Source organism: Alosa sapidissima, chromosome 4, assembly GCF_018492685.1.
Source record: "Alosa sapidissima isolate fAloSap1 chromosome 4, fAloSap1.pri, whole genome shotgun sequence".
Classification (NCBI taxonomy): domain Eukaryota; kingdom Metazoa; phylum Chordata; class Actinopteri; order Clupeiformes; family Clupeidae; genus Alosa; species Alosa sapidissima.
In genome coordinates, this window is record NC_055960.1 from 38,120,517 (window position 1) to 38,141,861 (window position 21,345).

Below are 21,345 nucleotides of genomic sequence, written 5' to 3' on the forward strand. Positions count from 1 at the left end.
GTGTGTGTGTGTGTGTGTATGCATGTGTGTGAGTATGTGTGTGTGTGTTGTGTGTGTATATATGTGTGTGTGTATGCATGTGTGTGTGTGAGTATGTGTGTGTGTGTGTGTGTGTATATATGTGTGTGTGTGTGTGCTCACCTGTATGAGGGGATCTGAGGTACGAGCAGCACAGGTACAGCGGCTCTCCTGCCCTCCGAGCTCCGCCTGCCCTTCTGCTTCTGCCCCTTCTTGCCCCCGCGCTGGGTCTGCGGCGCTGCTGGGGCAAGAGTGTACGCCCTCTGCCCCCGGTGACCCCTGCTGCCCCCCAGCCCCCCCATCTTGCCCTCGTCCTCCCCATCGTCCTCCCCGGGGGGGGGCGAGTGCGTCTCGCAGAACGCCGTCTTCTTCACGGAGAAGGTGGTTCCGTTGGAGGCGTTCTCGCGCACCGGGTCGATCTTCATGTAGAGCCCGGCGCCCTGCGCGCAGGTCACGTGGAACGCCCGGTAGCAGTTGGCCTTGTGGCACTGGATGGACGCCCCGCGGCCCTTCTGCTTGCACAGGTAGCAGGTGAGCTTCCAGCGGGCGGCAGGGATGTTGTCCGTGCCCTCCACGGGCTCCAGGAACACCGTGTTGGCGAAGCAGACCTCTGGGATCCAGATGGCGCAGATGACGTGCGCCCAGCGTCCGTCGCTGGTCTGCTTGAAGGCGCCGCCGCGGTTGGGGCAGAGCACGCAGTCGACGGGCCGCGAGGGCGACTGCAGGCAGCGCCGGCACAGCCACTGGCCCTCGGGCACGTACGGAACCCCATAGCACTCCTGATGCACGGCCAGGTTGCACATGTCGCAGAACAGGATCACGTTGCTGTTGAGGCACTCGTCGTCCAGGCACACGGTGCAGTAGGCGTCCTCGTCGTCCACCGCGCTCTGGGCCAGCGCCTGGCTCCGAGACTCCACCACGGACTCGTGCTCCAGCCGGTCGATCAGCAGCTCGAAGGTGTCCGGCGAAACCGACGCCACGCCATCCGACACGCGCTTCTGGTTGACCATCTCCAGCCAGGCCATGTCCTCCTCGTCCATGTCGTACTCGGCGCGCGTGTCTGAGTCCTCGCCCGAGCGCTCCATGTAGCGGTAGTACGCCACGGGCAGAGGCTCCGCCTCCTCGGGGAGGAACGCCTCCAGCGTGCAGAAGGTGGGGCGGGGCAGAGGGGCGTGTGGCGGCGTGCGATTGGTGCTGCCGTCCGAGCCTTTCTTCATGCCCCTGCTGGAGGTGGACGTGTGGGCGGAGGAGGCGGCCGCGGTCTGCTTGCCCTCCCTCCGACGGCCCTTGCGTCCCGGCCTCGCGCGGCTAGCCGCGTGTGTGTGCGTGTGTGTGTGCGCGGGCGTCTGCTCGCTGTTCTCCTTGTTGCTGTTGCACTCGGCCAGGTCCTGCGCGGTCATCTCGTCCTCGGTGATGACGCTCAGCGGGTCGGAGATGTTGATGCGGTGGAGACGCCCGTCCAGCTCCACCTCTACCATCTTCTGCGCCTGCGCGTACGTCAGCGTCTCCCGGGTAACCGACAGGTTCAGGCGGCACGGGGAGTGGGGGCGCAGCTGCAGGTTGGGGTCATCGTAAGAGTGGTGGCCCCCCCTCCCTCGGCCTCGCCCCCGACCCCTGCCGAAGCCGCCACTACCGGCCGGCCCGCCTCTCCTTCGGATCTTCCGCATCGGTATTCGCTCCCTCGTCTCCTAGAATCACAAGAGAGAGCAGACGCTTGTGGTGAAGTGTGATTGGCTGTGGGTGAAGAGAGACTGATTTGTGGACAGCGGGAATCAAACCAAGCATCATATGCGCAGGTTCCGCAAAGTTTACAAACATATGACGTTCGCCAACGTGTGTTTATATTGAAGTACACAGCAGAGATGAACACTGAAGGCCGGTTATGTAACAACGAGAACAATCAAAGAACAATCCGCATCTATAACAGGATAATCGCTCAAATATATTTAACGTTAATTGGGATGATGTATGCACATGTAAACTGGTCAATAACATGGGTTTATATGTTGCGATACTTGTGAGAACCTCCAACTTTGTATCCTAAACAGAGTCCTTCGTGGACCAATCACCGTTAGAAAGAAATGCATATGCTTGACGCTGTCCAATCAGCGCCCAGGAGAAGGCTCTCTTCCTCTTACAGCTGGCATAGTTGGGTTGCGGGGCGCTAAATACCAAACCAAGAAGCTAGCCGTCAGCCATTTTAGCCGTGCACTTGTATTTCTCAGTGTTGAATTATCGTTTTATTTGTATTATCTGCCTCTCAAAAAACGTCACGAAGAATTTCAGTGACATTAATGGGGTCATATCATATGCAGCACACCTCACTCTTGCACGAATGTTATTTTGTTGTAAAGGTTTCCTCCAAAGCAACAGCAGCGACGACCTAACCAGGCTGCATCGAGCGCTATGCTCTTCCCTCACCAGACTGTCTGTCATGGGCGCTCCGACGAGACGAGCTATGCACCTGGCTAGCACACATCTTAGTTGCCCTGTATTTTGAACTGTGGGTCCTGTGATTATGTAGAGATGGCAATTGAGAGGGTAACTGAGGACACTCACCCGCGCAACTATGTTCGACCGTGAAAGCCGGTCATATCCAGAGTGACAGCGTCCGAGTCTGCAGCCAGCGACGTTACGTTAGTCCTCCATTGATATGACTTCCAACAAACGGTCCGTTCCAGCTTGAATTGCACATCTGTAATTTAGCTTTTATTTAGTGTGACACTGCGTCTATATTTCACAGTGTAATATTTTACTGTTGCGTCCTGCAGTCGCTCGAACCAGGATGTTGGGTTCCAATTAAAATGGCTTGAAAAATACGCCCCTTTTGAAAAAACGAACTCTCGGCCCCTGGTAGCTTACATTTACCGCGTACGGAACGCGCATAGCTATTTGATTGGTTGAAATGAGGTGTCAGAAGGCCAGCGATTCTTTCAGCCTTGCTCCCGATTGGCTGACGAATAGAAAAGCAACTCTGGAATCTCTTCCTCATTTGCGCGCCCTTGTATTTGCAATTCAGCGATAAGAGAGTGCAGCCCTTTATGCCTCGTTTTCCTGCTTAATATGAAACGCCTCAGCCTTCCAAAAACCTCATCCCTAACAGCGCTACCATTAACGCACTTGCATTAGGAAAGATATGTGGTCTATGGTCCCAAACCGACTCAATAACAAATAACCTTTATGTCCTATATCAAGGTTGATTCTCCTGCAAATGTCAGTAGAAGACAGCTGAATGAACTCGGGGGAGAGGAAACATTTAATCCTCGGGGGAGATTAAACATATATAATGCTTAGGGGAGAGGAAATATATATAATGCTTAGGGGAGAGGAAATATATATAATGCTTAGGCCTATATAATATAATGCTTTCTACCGAAGCATGAAGAATGTGCAAGGTTTTACAAGGCTTTTCTATTCATTCAATCTATTTTATTAGTCTATTTGATGGTATGAAGTCTAAACACAATTACTAGTTATCCCAATCTGAAATGTGCTGCCCTCCTTATGAACCCCTGATGAAGGTTTGCTTGATATTAATGTATGTATGTATTTATATTAATTAATGCTTGATATTAATGTATGTATGTATTTATATTAATTAATGCTTTATATTAATGTATGTATATTCATTAATGCTTGATATTAATGTATGTATGTATTTATATTAATTAATGCTTTATGTTAATGTATGTATGTATTTATATTAATTAAGGCTTCATATTAATGTATGTATGTATTTATATTAATTAATGCTTCATATTAATGTTGGACTTGTAGTCCGTGAGCCAGAGGGGTTGGTTTGTTACCGAAAAAGTGGCAAAGGCTACCATACCTTTTCTGAAAGCCTGGAATCTCAGCTTTTCAATGATGTATGATGGCCATCTGACAAGAGTAGCTGTTTTGAGTTATCACACATAATGTAAACTAAGGTTGAGAAAATAATGCGTATAAATCAAGCAGTACACTGACATAGCTGAAAATCTATATTGGACATATTGGAATATTTTATTTTGTTATGTGGATAAGTACAGCCAACCCTGGAGCTCTTTAAACTTTTAATCACACACATTTTCCTGCCATTTCCGCCTAAGTCATCTTTTGTCTTTTAATCCTGTGGTACCAGGGAGCATCAGAGAAACAAAATCCAAACACTGAAATACTGGCATGACCCTAAGGATTCAGGAAATGTATCATTTACCCATATTATCTGATTTGGAGGGGGTGATTTTCAGTCTTATATCAGGCATGGCGTTTGAGAAAATAATGCGTATAAATTAAGCAGAACACTGACATAGCTGAAAATCTAAAAACGGTATAACAAATAACAAATGAGACATGGATTCCTATGTTTTAAGGTATGGTAAACCCAATAATGACATTGCCATTACTGTAAATGGTCAAGGTCATGACCTTTAGGCATGGTCAATGACATTTTATGACATTTTCGCACAGATTGCATCATTCAAGGCCACGACACTAATCAAACTCTTCGTCGGAATCCTCATCAGAGGAATAGGATTGTTTCTCATCAGCAAAGTCATCCTTCTGGTTTTTGCACTGTCTTGCATGAAATAGGTTAGTGCAGGCCAAGTTGTTGGCAACACACTGACATGATGGAGTGACACAGGCCCCGTCCACACACGCTTTTTGGGTTAAACGCACAAGTTTTGCATCGTCTTGGCCGATCGTCCAAACGAATCCTGTCAAAGCACTGCCCGAAACCGCACTTTTTTTAAACCTGGTCCCAGGGTGGAAAAATCTGATACCGTAGGCCTTGCGAGTTTGTTTGGACGGCGAAACTGCATACTTGCGTATTAATGATGTCATCGCCACACCACAGCTGCCCTGGACACTTGCCCTGGACACTTGCCCTTGCCCTGGACACTTGCCCTTGACACTTGCCCTTGCCCTGGACACTTGCCCTTGCCCTGGACACTTATAGTATTGCCTAACAATACTAGTTTTCATACATGACATTACCTACGATTACAGTCAGTAGGATAAATATCACAACTGGTGCTGTGCAGCGCCAGTAGCTCATGACTTGGTGGACTGAACAGTGTTTTCCCTGTGTTTTCTTGATGCATTCTAGCTACTGTCAGTGAAGCGAGAGAATTAGTCAGAAGTTATTAGGGAAGTGCAGGGTAAGTTTAAATTAATTTGTGCCTAGTGCTGGTGTCATTCATTTATTTTACATGTCTTACAACATAAATAAATGCATTCATAGTCTAGTGAAGTCAGATATGAGCATACAAAGATGTTTAGAACTCATGTTAAGCCAATGGTAGATGCGCACTAAATGCAAATGCGCGATTTGATGCAGGCAAAAGTATCGACTGTTACTAACGAAGTAGTCTATTATAGCAATATTATAAATGTGGCGATGGAATAGCCTAGAACTTGGGTAGGCCTAGTGTTTAGTAGCCTATGCACTTGCGGTGACTAATGTGAATCGCGGACTATCCTACAACCAAAGAAAGTAAAGGAGATTATTTGTACCTGCGTTAGCCAAATAAAGGACGGGACTGCACCCTTCACAAACCGTAAAAATGAAGTTTATTAGTTTTACAATTGACTACAGTTGACAGTTCACTATAGTCCACACAAACAATTCTGGTTTCCTTGCACTAGTCATTTTCGTCGTAGCCTATTCTGTCTGTTTGTATAGCCTACAGCGTGCAAGCTTTGGTCAATTTCTGTAACAGAAACAGTGCCACCTATAGGCCTGGGATATGAAGTAACGTTTTGAGTCGTGTTGAGATGGATCCGTTTAGACGCAAATATTCTTGATAGGGTTCCAGGGAAGACGGAGAGAAAAAAAGATTGGTTTGGTACGTGTGGACTAGCCCACAGTCCCTCTTGCATGAGCAGGACAGAAACTCAAGTACTGCTTGTGGACCAATGGAGACATTGAACCAGTCTATGGAGAGCTGCAAGTCACCATCTTGGTCCACTCTAGACCACCCATGCTCAACTGGGGAAGGAACTTCAGGGTTGTTCTCAAGGCATCTTCTCCAGATAGCACCTTGATAGTTAGCTCTGAGACAGTGCTTCCTGAGAGAATCTGAGCATGGAGGTAACTGCCAGGATTCTATGCCTTTCTTTGCACAAAAAAGCGCATTCCTCATTTCATTGATGTTGGTGATTCTGGACATGGAGCTGTACATTAACTCCTGTAAGGCTGCATACAACTCAGGTGTCATTGTCCAGTCTGACCCAACCCTCTGAAAGGTCTCACAGAAGTTTTCATTCTTCTAAAGAAGTTTTAGGGCTGACACTTTACCACAATCTGCAAATGCACTTACAGTGTCGCAGCCTGTGTATGCGTGTAAACTAGGCAAAGCCTGACACAACTGTGAACCCAGACCACGAGCGAGTTGTGAGATGTTTATGTAACTGGTGCGATTCCTTGTCCCTGTCTTCAGGAACAGGTCACATGTGAGTGCGTCACTGGTAGCCAGGCTTATCCAAGACATCAGTGTCATCAGACACAAGGATGACAGATTTGTGACTAGTCCTTGAAGCATGGCACCCGTATGCTGGAGTAGCATACGGGTGTCAGCCTCTTCCTGAGTGGACGACAGGTCTGATACCTTGTGCACTCCCTGTTGGGTCAGCTTGTAACACTGATCTTTGGTTGTAGTGTACAGAACCTTTTCACAGAGTCTTGTTCTAGACTGTTCTTTGCTCCACTCTTTGAGCAAGAAGGTAGCAAGATTTGTTGTGTTGTTGTTGCTTTGTAGGAATTTCTTCCATTGCTGAACTCTGTGCCCTGCAGTGAGCTGTCTTACCTCTGTGCCTGACTCTGGAGCTTTTCAATATAGACAGGTAAGTGCTTTTGTACTCGGCAGGAAGGTAATATCTTGAGACAGCTGCTGGGTTCAAGCTGAACCCTTTTGTGCCTCCAGCTGTCTGAGTGTCCCGATTGACAGTTTCCTCTAGGGTCTGGTCAATCGGAACCCTGCCAAATGTGTTTGTTGCACTCAGCTGGGCCGAAAAGCCACCTTTACAGAGAAACATGTACAGATCTGGTTTCTCATGTTCAATATGGCTCATCTCTGAGTAGTAAGCAGTGAGTGACCTTGCATAATTCAGATTAAGTATAAGTACATATACTCTTTTGATCCCGTGAGGGAAATTTGGTCTCTGCATTTATCCCAATATGTGAATTAGTGAAACACACTCGGCACACAGTGAACACACAGTGAGGTGAAGCACACACTAATCCCGGCGCAGTGAGCTGCCTGCAACAACAGCAGCACTCGGGGAGCAGTGAGGGGTTAGATGCCTTGCTCAAGGGCACTTCAGCCGTGCCTACTGGTCGGGGTTCGAACCGGCAACCCTCCGGTTACAAGTCCGAAGCGCTAACCAGTTGGCCATGGCTTATCATAGACAATGGTCCAGGGGATGATTGATCGAATGCTAGCCATGTGCAATGCCCAGTTTCCTTCACGTGATGCCCTCACAAGGTTTCGTACAACCTCCACCATGTCAATATATGACATCCAGAAGCTGGCCAGTGGACCTTGCTGAGACCTGAGATGCTGCAGGAATTAACAGACGTACTGATCGACCTTTCTGAAAGACTGTACGGTCAAGTGATTCTTCTACAGTGGTTGATGATATAACCTCAGAAAAGACACTCAAGTCTAGAGGCAGGATATCTAGGAGATCGTGGGCATCAGGATGGTTCTCTGTGAGCCACTGGGGAAACTAATTCCAGACTAGCCTCAGGAGGGCTTAATACATTATTTTGTACTTATGGCCATCCATAACACCACTGACGGATCCCTCAGCCACAGCTCCAGATTCAATGCATATGTTCCTTAGGCCGGAAGCGCTTCCCAATCACACCCAAGAACATACAGATGGTGTGAAAGAATCCAAGTCTTAGCACAATGTTGGGAAACCTGTCTCTATGTGCCCACAGAATGTCTGTAACTTTACAGTAGAGAGCCTGATCAAAGGCAACTGACATGTTGCTGATGTGTAATAAAGTTATGATTTTTTTTTACTTTGAAGGAGAATCTCATGAACAGTTGCCATCTGGGTGGCCGGGGCATTGATGGTTGGCAGATAGCTGACAACACTGGGAATAACATCCACAGACTTTGATGCTGATGTTGTAACCTGTCCCGCTAGGGACGCTTTCATTTGTGGCAGAGTGCAGTCTGCATAGCAACCATAAGAAGTTCCTCTTCAAAGCATCAGCACAGATATCTGTCTTGACCTCAACATAGGATCTAGTTGGAGGACCACACCTAGTTCCCACAGCATACACTGGCAGAGCTGGCAAAGATACAGAGACAGTTTTCTGTTTGCTCTTGGGCACATCACACGCTGGTCTAGGCAGTTCAGGACCGAACATCCGAGGCTGCACTGCTGCATTTGACCCTATGGGATGCTCCACGGCCTGTCAGTGTCTCTTCCACCCTGTCAATATTGTCCCTGGCCTTGAATGATGCAATCTGTGTGAAAATGTCATAAAATGTCATTGACCATGCCTAAAGGTCATGACCTTGACCTTTTACAGTAATAGCAATGTCATAATTGGGTTTACCACACCTTAAAACATAGGAATCCATGTCTCATTTGTTATTTGTTATACCGTTTTTAGATTTTCAGCTATCAGTGTTCTGCTTAGTTTATACGCATTATTTTCTCAAACGCCATGTCTGATATAAGACTGAAAATCACCCTCTCCAAATTAGATAATATGGGTAAATGATACATTTTTCAGAATCCTTAGGGTCATGCCAGTATTTCAGTGTTTGGATTGTGTTTCTCCGATGCTCCCTGGTGCCACAGGATTAAAAGACAAAAGATGACTTAGGCGGAAATGGCAGGAAAATGTGTGTGATTAAAAGTTTAAAGAGCTCCAGGGTTGGCTGTACTTATCCAAAGTGTTTACAAAATGTTTTAAATGAAAGCTCATTTAATATAAAATATTCCAATATGTCCAATATAGATTTTCAGCTATGTCAGTGTTCTGCTTGATTTATACACATTATTTTTTCAACCTTAGTTTACATTTTGTGTGATAACTCAAAACAACTACTCTTGTCAGATGGCCATCATACATCATTGAAAAGCTGAGATTCCAGGCTTTCAGAAAAGGTATGGTAGCCTTTGCCACTTTTTCGGTAACGGTTTCCAAATTTTGAGGCCCTGGCTCACGGTCTATTGTAGGTGTTTGGGTTTTGAACGTGTCCATGGCCTCTGATAGGGGTGTACCCCAGAGAGGGCCCCCTGGCCCCCACCCCCAGACTCACTCATTGGCTTACACACACACACACACACACACACACACACACACATACACACACACACACACACACACACACACACACACACCCAGACTCACTCATTGGCTCCCACACACACACACACACCCAGACTCACTCATTGGCTCTGTGGGTAGTGACCAGCACTGCACGCCTGTTTCCTGACCACAGTCTCCTCAGACGGCGTCGCAGCAGCACTCTCACCCGAGCCCAGCTGCCTAGAACCAGCCCAGCTGCCTAGAACCAGCCCAGCAGCAGCACTCTCACCCGAGCCCAGCTGCCTAGAACCAGCCCAGCAGCAGCACCAGCCTCAAGGTACCAGCAGTCACCAGCACATTTTACATTTTACATTTAAATTTATGAATGTATTCATTTATTTTATCCAAAGCCACCTACACAATGAGGAATAACATTCAAGGAGGTAGAGGAGGGAAGTGTGTGGGAAGTGTGTATAAAGTGTGTGGCGGGTTGTTTTGGTGATTTTTTTGTTTTGTTTTTATCAGTGCTGATTATCTAGTTTTATATTAGCTAAGACGTAGGCAAACATTTAACACTAATAACATTTAAACTCTAAAGCATATATATATATATATATATATATATATATATATATATATATATATATATATATATATACACACATATATATATATTTATATATATTATGTTTGGGTTATCAACTGTGTTTTATTGCTTACCTGTGTTGTGTGTGTTTAGAAGGGTTTCATATATCTATGGGGTAATGCTTCATATATCTATGGGGTAATGCTATATATATCTATGGGGTAATGCTATATATATCTATGGGGTAATGCTATATATATATCTATGGGGTAATTCTATATATCTATGGGGTAATGCTATATATATATATGGGGTAATGCTATATATGTAAGCTATATCGTTATTCCATCATCGAGTAGGAATGTATTCTCTTTATTTGTGGTAGGAATGTGGTCTCTTTATTTGAGTGTACAGACATTTTAATTGAACAGGATCTTAGGATTAACTGAGACTAGAAATTTAGGACATTTAGCCAAATCTGTGTCTGCTGATACTCACGTTTCTGTATGAACAGTCTGAAACACACGTCTGCGGGAGCAGACACACACACACACACACACACACTTGTGCAGGAGCTGTCTGTTGACACACACACACTTGTGCAGGAGCTGTCTGTTGAGCCACACACCGATTGTTTTGGAAGGAGGGGCAGGCTAGACGAGAAGAGACGAGAAGAGACGAGACGAGACGAGACGAGACGAGACGAGAAGAGCACCATGAGAGCGTTTCTACTCTTCATCTCATACGCCGCGCTGCTACTGATGCTGTCAGACCTCAGCGTGGCAGGTACACACACACTGCACCCTCCACACACACACACACACACACACACTGCACCCTCCACACACACACACACACACTGCACCCTCCACACACACACACACACACACACACACTGCACCCTCCACACACACACACACACACACACACACTGCACCCTCCACACACACACACACACACACACACACACACACACTGCACCCTCCACACACACACACACACACACTGCACCCTCCACACACACACACACACACACACACACACACATGAAACACACACACACACACACATACACACACTGCACCCTTCACACACACAAGCATGTAACACACACACACACACACACACACACACACACGCACACACACACACACACACACACAGACACACACACACTGCACCCTCCACACACACAATCATGAAACACACACACACACACACATACACACACACACACACTGCACCCTCCACACACATGAGAGAGGCACACACACACACACACACACACACACACACACAAACACGAGCGAGGCAAGTAGACACAGTTTACAGGGTGCAGTGCAGGGTGCATTCTTTGCTTCTGGAGTTGCACTCTAAGGGCCTTAATCCACATGACTGCAAAGTGCAAAGTGCAATATAAAGTCTAAAGTGCAAAGTCTAAATAAAGATATTTTAATTACTGTGAAAGTCTAAAGTCTAAATAAAGATATTTTAATTACTGTGCAAAGTGCAAAGTCTAAAGTCTAAATAAAGATATTTTAATTACTGTGCAAAATCTATTTATCTAAAATTCTCTAGTTTCTCTAGGCTCTAGTTTCCTCTGTTCACTCACTGACTTTGCACCTTGCAAGCGTTTAAATTGGAGCCGTCTGTTTTATACGAGTAGCCAGAGTCTTACTGCTGTTTGGTCATGTAAATAGATGAATAGAAATGTAAATAGACTGTAGTTTGGTGGATTGGAGCTTATCTCAATACTATAGTAATAATAATAATAATCGACTGTAGTGTGGTGTGGTGCATTATCTGCCATCAGTGGTTCCTTCAGCTGTTGTTCTCTTCTCTCTTTGTTCACATTTCTTATTTCTGAATGGGAACCTGGTGCCCTGAGCAAAGTGGCTACTGGCCTGTTTCGTAAAGTGGCATCTCTCCATCAGCTGCATGTGATGTGCGTCTCCAGAGCTGTAAGCCACCATGGCCAAGTGACTGAGTACTGGACTGGTTTTAGGGAGCTGCTGAAAACAGAAGCTGACGCTCAGAACGAAACACTCTGCCCTGCCCTAGTGCTGTGCAAGCGGCCGTTGTGATGCCGTGCCAGTCTGTGGCGTTGTGATGGCGTGCCAGTCTGTGGCGCGGCGCCTGGGCTCTCGTCCCTGTGCCAGGCCTAGCACGGCGTGCCTGTGTCCGTGTGCGTCGCTGTGCCAAGCCGGCTTCTCTCTGGTCCTCTCAGCTGGACCACGCCGACTCTCACAGGCTTGACGTGGCATAAATGGGAGAGTGTCAGCTGGGCACAGCATCAAAGACGCGCGCTGCATCCTGTTTGGCCGTGCCACCCCTCGCCAGCTGAGCCCAGGCCAGCCACGCACAGTACGGCTTATAAATCAATTCAGCGCCTCGGACAAGCGGCCACTGTTCCGCAGACGGCGCCCGGCCGCCAAGACGTGGCGGGGCAGTGAGGAGCAGGCAGCGTCTGTCATCTGGAAGAAAAGGAGGAGCGGCCGGTGTCAGCGTGATCTCCGCGCGACCCCCGCGACCCCCGAGGGCCGAGCTCAGTCCGGCTGTCGGCGCTCTCGGTCTGGCCCCAGGGCCCCTTGCTGCGGCCGCTTTGACTCCGTGGCAGGCGGACGTGCTGACGGGCTTCAGGCAGAGCTGCAAATAAATCCTGTTCCTCAAGGGCACTTTTGAAGAGCTGGGAACGTCGCCAAGAGCCTATTGGGGGCCGGAAAAGCCTTCAGCGGCTAAGGGGCATCACTGGGCATCACTGGGCATCACTGGGCCCCTCACCTCCGGTTATCTGCTGAAGAAGGAGGAGGAAGAGGAGGAGGAGGAGGATTAGCAGGAGAGAGAGGAGGAGGAGGAAGAGGAGGAGGAGAGGTTAGGTCAGATGGGGACGGACGCTGAGGCTGGGAAGAGTGGACAGTCTCAGCAGGACTGAGGCAGAGTCCCAGGGAGAGACACACACCCCGTGCCAAAGGCCTCTTCTTACACACACACACATACACACTCACACAAACACACACATTCACTCACATACACACATTCACACACACACACACTCTCTTTCTCCCCCCCCCACACACTCACTGGCCAAAACCCTCAGCAGGTCTTCAGTAGTGCATGAATAGGAACTTTATAAGCGTCCTGTCTAGAGCAACTGCCCAACAATCCTCTTCAGATTCCCTCGCAAGCCTTTTCCTGCAACCCTGTCTTTGTTCCTGTGGACACCCTGTGGACACCCTGTGGGTTTCAGTGACACGGCCAAAACATGACTTCAGTGTCTATTTAACTGTCCCGCAGTGGGAACCACATTTATTCTGTTTCACTGTGAGATTTCAGGAAGTTTCTCTGCTGACCTCTCTTTCCTCTGACCCCTTGTTTTTCAGGAAATAAAGAACTTTTAGTCACCACTATAAAGGTTAGTCCCTCTTCTCACTTAATGTAAGAATCATGCAGAGCTCTATAAACATCCTCTTCTTATTTAATGAAACAATGTGTGTGTGTGTGTGTGTGTGCGGGTGTATGTGTGTGTGTCCTCTGTAGCAAGACCCGTACACCATGGCCAAGGGCTCCCAGCTGGAGGGCTACTGCATGGACCTGCTGTCCGAGCTGGCCAAGAAGCTGGGCTTCAGGTACAAGGTGCACCTGGTGAAGGACGGCTCGTACGGACGCGTCGACGATAGCGGCAACTGGAACGGCATGATTGGGGAGGTCATAAGAGGGGTGAGTGTGTGTGTGTTTGTGTGTGTGTGTGTGTGTGTGTAAGAGTGTGTGTGTGTGTGTGTGTGTGTGTGTGTGTGTGTGTGTGTGTCTAGGGCTGGGACGGTAACCGCATTACCGCAACACCGCGGTCACGTGACCTCTACCGCGGGTCTGAGCTCGTCACCGTTGGATGATTTGACTTCGACGTTTTCAACCATGACATATGCACAATTCTGGTTTGAAAACGTAGCAGAATCTCAGTTACGCAGTCAGCTTAGACGTCTGCAGGTGGCTATCCTAGGCTACATGAAGTTGAATCCCACTATAATTGGCCTGCACATGTGTACCTGTACTGATGTGTAATGTGATGAACCATCTTATGACATTGATACTCAGAGAACCACAGTTACGTTAAGTAGGCTAACCCTCCGTTTTTACAACAAAACTTCAAAACGTATCATCAAAAAAATGAAGCAAATCCGACCTTTCGCGTTTGTGTTGGGGAGCGCGATGTTCCAACATTTCATTTGTTTACTATGCGAGAGTAGGGGAGAACTGGCACAATCGTAACACTTTTCTATTCTCTCCATTTTAAACTCGATTTACATAAAGCTATTAAACGTGAAAGCTGTGAAATTTGGCCAGAAAGGAGTCATACATGTTTAGTTCATGAAAGAATTACAAAATATGTTCTAGTTTGTTAAGAATTTAACTTAACAGCGACATGTAGGTCTAGGCTAGCCTCGGACCTACCTTTGTTACAACCTGACGCAGCCATTAAAATGTGCGGTAGCCTACCGTTGTAACATTAGCATAAGCGTCATGACTGTAACAGTTCCTAAATCATGATAGCCTTGTTGATAAACTGCTTATTTCTTTCATGTCTGAAACATTTGAAGTTGCTGCAGCTGCCTAAAGTTTAATTGGCTGTGATGGCTGATGGCGGCACAAAATTCATAATCCATAATCTTTTTTTTTGGGGGGGGGGGGGTATACCGCAAAACCGAGGTAATTTCTTGTTTACCGACCGCGGTAAGAAAACATCCATACCGTCCCAGCCCTAGTGTGTGTAAGAGTGTGTGTGTGAGTGTGTGTGTGTGTGTGTGTGTGTGTGTGTGTGTGTGTGTATGTGTGTGTAAGAGAGTGTGTGTGTGTGTGTTATCTGAGGAGGTGTGAGTAGATTAGTGTGTGAGTACCTTCTGCAGGAACTTTGCCATGACCGTTGACCATGGACATCTCCATTTATGCTTGTGTGTGTCCTACAGGAGATAAATAGTGTGATGTGTGTGTGTGAGTGTGTGTATGTGTGTGTGTGTGTGTGTGTGTGTGTGTGTGACCTATATTTGTGTTTTTGATAATCTTAACTCTCATTGGGTGGACTTTAACCATACTATCCCTGACTGCTCTGTGTGTGTGTGTGTGTGTGTGTGTGTGTGTGTGTGTGTGTGTTGTATGTGTGTGTGTGCGTGTGTGTTGTATATGTATATGTGTGAGTGTGTGTGTGTGTGTGTGTTGTATATGTGTGTGTGTGTGTGTGTGTTGTATATGTGTGTGTGTGTGTGTGTGTGTGTGTTGTATATGTGTGTGTGTGTGTGTGTGTGTGTGTGTGTGTGTGTGTTGTATATGTGTGTGTGTGTGTGTGTGTATGTGTGTGTGTGTGTGTGTGTGTGTGTGTATGTTGTATATGTGTGTGTGTGTGTGTGTGTGTTGTATATGTGTGTGTATCCCCCCTCCAGGAGGCAGATTTGGCCGTGGCTCCCCTGACCCTGACGGCGGCGCGTGAGCGAGTGGTGGGAATGACCAAGCCCTTCATGCAGACCGGCATCAGCATCCTGCTCCGCAAAGACATCGTGTCCGAGGAGGCCGGGCTCTTCCACTTCCTGTCGCCTTTCTCCACAGAGACCTGGGTGGGCGTGCTCATCGCATACCTGCTGACCGCCGGCTGCTTCTGCGTGGTGTGCAGGTGAGGGCCAGGGGCTCAGGAGGGACCTCTGCTGGCCATCTGCAGTAGTGACTCAGGGGCACACACGGGGTTCTAACACAGAGACAAGGTTCTAACACACAGACACAGGGTTCTAACACAGAGACAGGGTTCTAATACATACACAGGGTTCTAACACAGAGACAGGGTTCTAATACAGACACAGGGTTCTAACACAGAGACATGGTTCTAACACACAGACAAAGGGGTTCTAACACAGAGACAAGGTTCTAACACACAGACAAAGGGTTCTAACACAGACACAGGGTTCTAATACAGAGACAGGGTTCTAACACAGAGGCACACAGGGCTCTAACAAACAGGGTTCTAGCACACAGACACATGGTTCTAACAGTCAGACACAGGGTTCTAATACACAGACATTAGGTTCTAACAGAACAGGGATCTAACAGAAGGGTAACTGTATCAGTGCACATGTCCTCTATGTACACTGTGGTTAAGTCAGTGCTATCTTGTCCTCTGTCCTGATAGGCTGAGCCCACGCGAGTGGGTTGCTCATGGTATCTTGTCCTCTGTCCTGATAGGCTGAGCCCACGCGAGTGGGTTGCTCATGGTATCTTGTCCTCTGTCTTGATAGGCTGAGCCCGCGCGAGTGGCGCCACCCAGAGGCAGAGGAGAATCACTTCACACTGCTGCACAGCCTGTGGTACGCCGCGGGAGCACTCAGTCTGCAAGGTGGACACACACACACACACTTACACACATACACACATACACACACACACACACTTACACACATACACATACACACTCACACGCGCACACACACACACACACACACTTACACACACACACACACACACACACACACACTTAAACACACACACACACACACACACACACACTTACACACACACACACACACACACAGGGGCGGAGTGGGGCACTAAAATCCACCGGGAAAATTCTGACGGCACCAGCCCCCCCCTCCCAACACCCCCTCCCCCCCCTCCCCGCCCCCAAACATGCACACACATCAATAGCACAAACAAAATATATAGTGCTAATGCAATACAACAAGCCAATCAACCACAAACCAGGCACTTTCAATAAATGTGTAAGGAACTAGATATGCAACCGTGCAGTATAAAAACAGCTTTGTGGGTGGATGGAAATTTGAAGCATTATGCAAGGACATATCTGGATATCATAGCACTCCAATAGTTGCCTGTATAAATTTAAAAATGGCCTAACCTACAGACAATGTCAACTTAATAACACAGGTAATTAAATAATTGAAAAAAACAGGCACTTTGAATGTACGATAACGATTAAAGTAGGCGTATATGCTTACATATAGACAGTTCCAACGAGTTCCACAAACCATTTATCAGCCTGAGTGGCCCACTAATTAGTCATTAGGCTAGGCCTAGGCTACATATCAACATAAGACTAGCTTGTGCTAGTTTCAATAACGTCAGTGCTTTAGCTCCGCTAACCTTTCTCTCTGCCTTCCACCTTAGAGGTAGTGTAATGACCCAAACCATGACCAGTGGTGTCCTCCTCCTCCTCGTGCTGCAGGTGCAGGGCCGCACCCCCGGGCGGTGTCGGCGAGGGTTATCAGCTGCACCTGGTGGCTGTTCGCGCTGGTGTTGCTCTCCTGCTACTTTGCCAACCTTAGCTCCTCCCAGCCGCCCGACTCCGCCCACCTGATGATCAAGGGCTTCGAGGACTTGGCCAATCAGGACATCATCGAGTACGGCACGCTGTCCGGATCCTCCACACTTGCCTTCTTCAAGGTCAGCCACACCCATTTCCGGAACATTCCGGATCCATCACACCACCATAACACCTCTGTTAATGTTCCACTGAAACACTGTTTATCTACATCAATCACCTGCTGCCTCCTCTCTCAGATCAGTTCAGTTCTATTTATATAATAAACCAAATGCCAAAACATATATATTTCGCAAAGCGCTTCACAGAGTTTCAACTTGAATCTCCCTATGTGGGTTATAAACACATGTGTTATAAATGTGTGTTATAAACGCATGTGTTATAAACGTGTGTTATAAACGCGCGTGTTATAAATGTGTGTTATAAACACGTAGGAGAGGTTAACATGTTGGACCTCCCTAGTGTGGGTTAACGCTTGTATTATTTATTTGTTTATTTATTTATTTAAATCACTTTATTTATTTCCGGGGGGCAATTAAACGTGGGTTATAAACGCGTGTGTTATACAGTAAACGTGTGTTATAAACGCGTGTGTTATAAATGTGTGTTATAAATGTGTGTTATAAACGCGTGTGTTATAAACGTGTGTTATAAACACGTAGCACGAGGGACCTCCCTAGGTGGGGTATAAACGGTGGAGCGTACTTTCAAAGAGAGGAAATCAGGCATGAGACGTCTTAAACGTGTTTTATTTCAATCAGGCATGAGAGGTCTTAAACATATTTTATTTCAATCAGGCATGAGAGGTCTGAAACGTGTTTTATTTTAATCATGCATGAGACGTCTTAAATGTGTTTTATTTCAATCAGGCATGAGAGGTCTTAAACATGTTTTATTTCAATCAGGCATGAGACGTCTTAAATGTGTTTTATTTCAATCAGGCATGAGAGGTCTTAAACATGTTTTATTTCAATCAGGCATGAGAGGTCTTAAACATGTTTTATTTCAATCAGATCTGCATAATATCTTCAGGTGAGTGTGTTATAAATTAGATCTTCACATGCGAGTGTGTTACCTGCTGTGTGTGTGTGTGTGTGTGTGTGTGTGTGTGTGTGTGTGTGTGTGTGTGTGTGTGTCTGCAGAACTCCAACAACCCTGCATACCGGCGGATCTATGAGCACATGGAGAGGAGGAAGAGCTTTGTGTCGTCGATGGACGAAGGTGTCCAGAGGGCCAAGGACGGGAACTACGCCTTCATCGGGGAGTCGGTGTCGCTGGACCTGGCCGTGGCACGCTACTGCGAGCTCGTCCGAGCGCATGAGGTCATCGGGATGAGGGGCTACAGTATCGTCACACCGCTAGGTAACCACAGGGGGTAATGGCAGGGAGGAGGTGGGTACTCCTCTAGGTAGTGGCAGGGTGGAGGGGGGGTACTCCACTAGCATCATTTCAAAGGTAATGGGGCACAGAGAGGAGGAGAGAGATGGAGGAGATGACACTGTCTGTGTTCTGTCTGTATGATACATGTATTTGGTGTGTTGTATATATACATCTATATATGGTGTGTGTGTGTGTTTGTGTGTGTGTGTGTGTGTGTGTTGTCTGTGTCTGTGTTGTCTGTCTGTGTGTGTGAGTTCTGTGTGTGTGTGTGTGTGTGTGTGTGTGTGTGTGTGTGTGCAGGCTCTCCCATGCTGAAGAACTTGAGCATCGCTGTGCTGCAGCTGAGTGAGGCAGGTGAGCTGGCCTACCTGCGCAGCAAGTGGTGGGCCAGCAGCTGCATGGCCAGCGGAGGTCGAGGGTCAGGGGTCAAAGGTCACGGCCTGCGCGGCATCTTCCTGCTGCTCGCGGTTGGCCTCGGGGTCGCACTGCTCATCGCCCTGCTGGAGCTCACCGCACGATCCCGCCACCGAGCACAGGAGCAGAGGGTAACACACACACACACACACACACATGCTCACAAACTCACACACCTACACACAGAACTCACACACACACACAAACATTCATTGTGTAACAGGCTGTGTGTGTGTCCTCCACAGAAGTCCTGTTAAACCTATTTTATGCTTCTGCGTCGAATCCACGGCGTACCCCCACAGAGCCCTCTGCGTCGTCGCGAACCTCCTCACACACACACACACACACACACACACACACACACACACACACAGAGACCCCTCTGCGTCGTCGCGAACCTCCTCACACACACACACACACACACACACACACACACACACACACACAGACCCCTCTGCGTCTCCGACCCCTCCGCCGTAGCTCGACGTGCAGACTGCAAGGACTGTGATTGGTCAACTCCTCCTGTGTGTTGATAGTCGGTGTCAGAGCCGTGTTTTAAGCAGCCTACTGTGGGGATTAGCAACATGCTAGCTCACTGACATAAGCTTTGCAAATAAACTCAGACATATTTTGGTTACAATGACGGGGTTATGTGTTTACATGTCAGTAATGTTTTGAAATGAGCACTTCGCCAGCAAGCACTACTTTGTGGCCAGTTGTGCTAAAGTTTGCCTGCTAACATAACTTAAACTGGCTGGCAGACACCTCGCAAATAACCTCAGACTTATTTGCTGGTTTACTGTGTCTATTTCTCGATACTTTGTACAAAATCTAAGCAAGAAAAGGCCAAACAAATAAGATTAATATTTTGGCACGACAGTCTATGGGGTTTGCTGTTCTGAGTAGCGTTTCGGTCATACAGTCTGTGGTTTCCGTGGTGAGTGATGCAGACACAGGCGACACCGAGCGTTATGGCGGTGAAATGCACCACGATGCAAAGCAACCCGACGCAGAATCATAAAAGGGTCACGATGCCGTAGGAGTGCCGGCGTAGCTACGCCGTGGAGTTGACGCAGAAACATGTTGAGCCCTTTATACAGTATTATCACACACACACACACTCATTGTGTAACAGGCTGTGTGTGTGTGTCCTCCACAGAAGTGTTTTTTACAGTATTATCACACACACACACACACTCAGTGTGTAACAGGCTGTGTGTGTGTCGTCCTCAGAAGTCCTGCTGCACAGTGCTGTCTCAGGAGCTGAGCCAGCGTTTAAGAGGCGGGGGTGTGAGCAGCCAAGAGGAGATCGCAGAGAAGAGCAAAGCCTGAAAACACACACGCCACACCACCACACACACACACACACACACAGACACGCCACACACACACCAGAGAAGAGCAAAGCCTGAAAACACACAAGCCACACCACACACACACACACACACACACAGACACGCCACACACACACACACACACACACAGACACGTCACACACACACACACAGACACGCCACACACACACCAGAGAAGAGCAAAGCCTGAAAACACACAAGCCACACCACACACACACACACACACACACACACACAAACACGCCACACACACACACACACACACACACACACACACACACACACACACACACACAGACACGTCACACACACACACACAGACATGCCACACACACACCAGAGAAGAGCAAAGCCTGAAAACACACACGCCACGGTGGAAGAACACACTCACACACGCATCACCTCGGGAGAGGATCCTGGGGAAGAACACACTCACACACGCATCACCTCGGGAGAGGATCCTGGCGAAGTGTTTGGGGCTCCATGTTATTGTGTGTGTGTGTGTGTGTGTGGCGTGTCTGTGTGTGTGTGTGTGATCATTAATTTGATAATGTTCATCACTAGTCACTGAAACGCACTGTTACTAAAACTGCATTTAAGATCCACTCTTAAGTGTGATCATATCGGATTGTACTGGCTTAACCAATCTAGGTTATTCATTTATTTTGAGTTATGTAAATAGAAATGCATAATAATATCTCCCATATATCATAGACTGTTATATATTTGTGTTGCATTGTCCCTTGTTGCAGTAGGCATTTGACTGATGACTGAAGATGTTGTTAGGTGTTGTGAAGAATGCAGAGATGTGATTGTAGAGCGTGACTCTGTCTGTATAAACACACACCTCATAGCAGCCACACACACAGCAGAACACACACCTCATAGCAGCCACACACACAGCAGAACACACACCTCATAGCAGCCATACACATAGCAGAATCCTCAGTGGAGTGTGTAAGTGTTTAAATCTTTATTTGTTATTCTGTACAGTTGGCTTTCTGCTCTCACACAC

General features: G+C 47.5%; 2 protein-coding genes across 9 annotated transcripts in view; one reads left to right on the plus strand and one right to left on the minus strand.

Moving 5' to 3' along the window:
• Positions 1–3,273, minus strand: part of brpf3a (bromodomain and PHD finger containing, 3a) — a 24,317-nt gene extending 21,044 nt beyond the window's left edge. For 6 of the 7 annotated variants that reach the window (XR_006031127.1, XR_006031130.1, XR_006031128.1 and 3 more), the window contains exons 1-2: positions 2,578–3,273; positions 142–1,706 (exon numbers count right to left, since the gene is read on the minus strand). Coding sequence is in view for 3 of the 7 variants with exons in the window: in XM_042088723.1 (XP_041944657.1) it covers positions 142–1,685 (1,544 nt within the window). In the remaining 4 variants the exon portion in view is untranslated. Of the gene's footprint in view, positions 1–141; positions 1,753–2,577 lie in introns of all 7 variants that reach the window. The other variant, XM_042088720.1, reaches the window with a different exon arrangement.
• A 6,132-nt stretch (positions 3,274–9,405) lies between these two features.
• si:dkey-183j2.10 (probable glutamate receptor) lies at positions 9,406–20,374 on the plus strand. Of its 2 annotated transcripts, XM_042088744.1 has the most exons (11): positions 9,406–9,532; positions 9,596–9,617; positions 10,510–10,652; positions 13,247–13,278; positions 13,404–13,583; positions 15,299–15,525; positions 16,142–16,239; positions 17,086–17,303; positions 18,324–18,543; positions 18,862–19,106; positions 20,209–20,374. In XM_042088744.1, the coding sequence occupies exons 3-11, from the start codon at positions 10,583–10,585 to the stop codon at positions 20,305–20,307; spliced, it is 1,389 nt and encodes a 462-aa protein (XP_041944678.1). In that variant the 5' UTR covers positions 9,406–9,532; positions 9,596–9,617; positions 10,510–10,582; the 3' UTR covers positions 20,308–20,374. The 2 variants fall into 2 exon arrangements, with proteins under 2 accessions (XP_041944678.1, XP_041944677.1); XM_042088743.1 differs by having other exon boundaries at positions 9,453–9,617; positions 10,472–10,652.
• Positions 20,375–21,345: the final 971 nt, after the last annotated feature.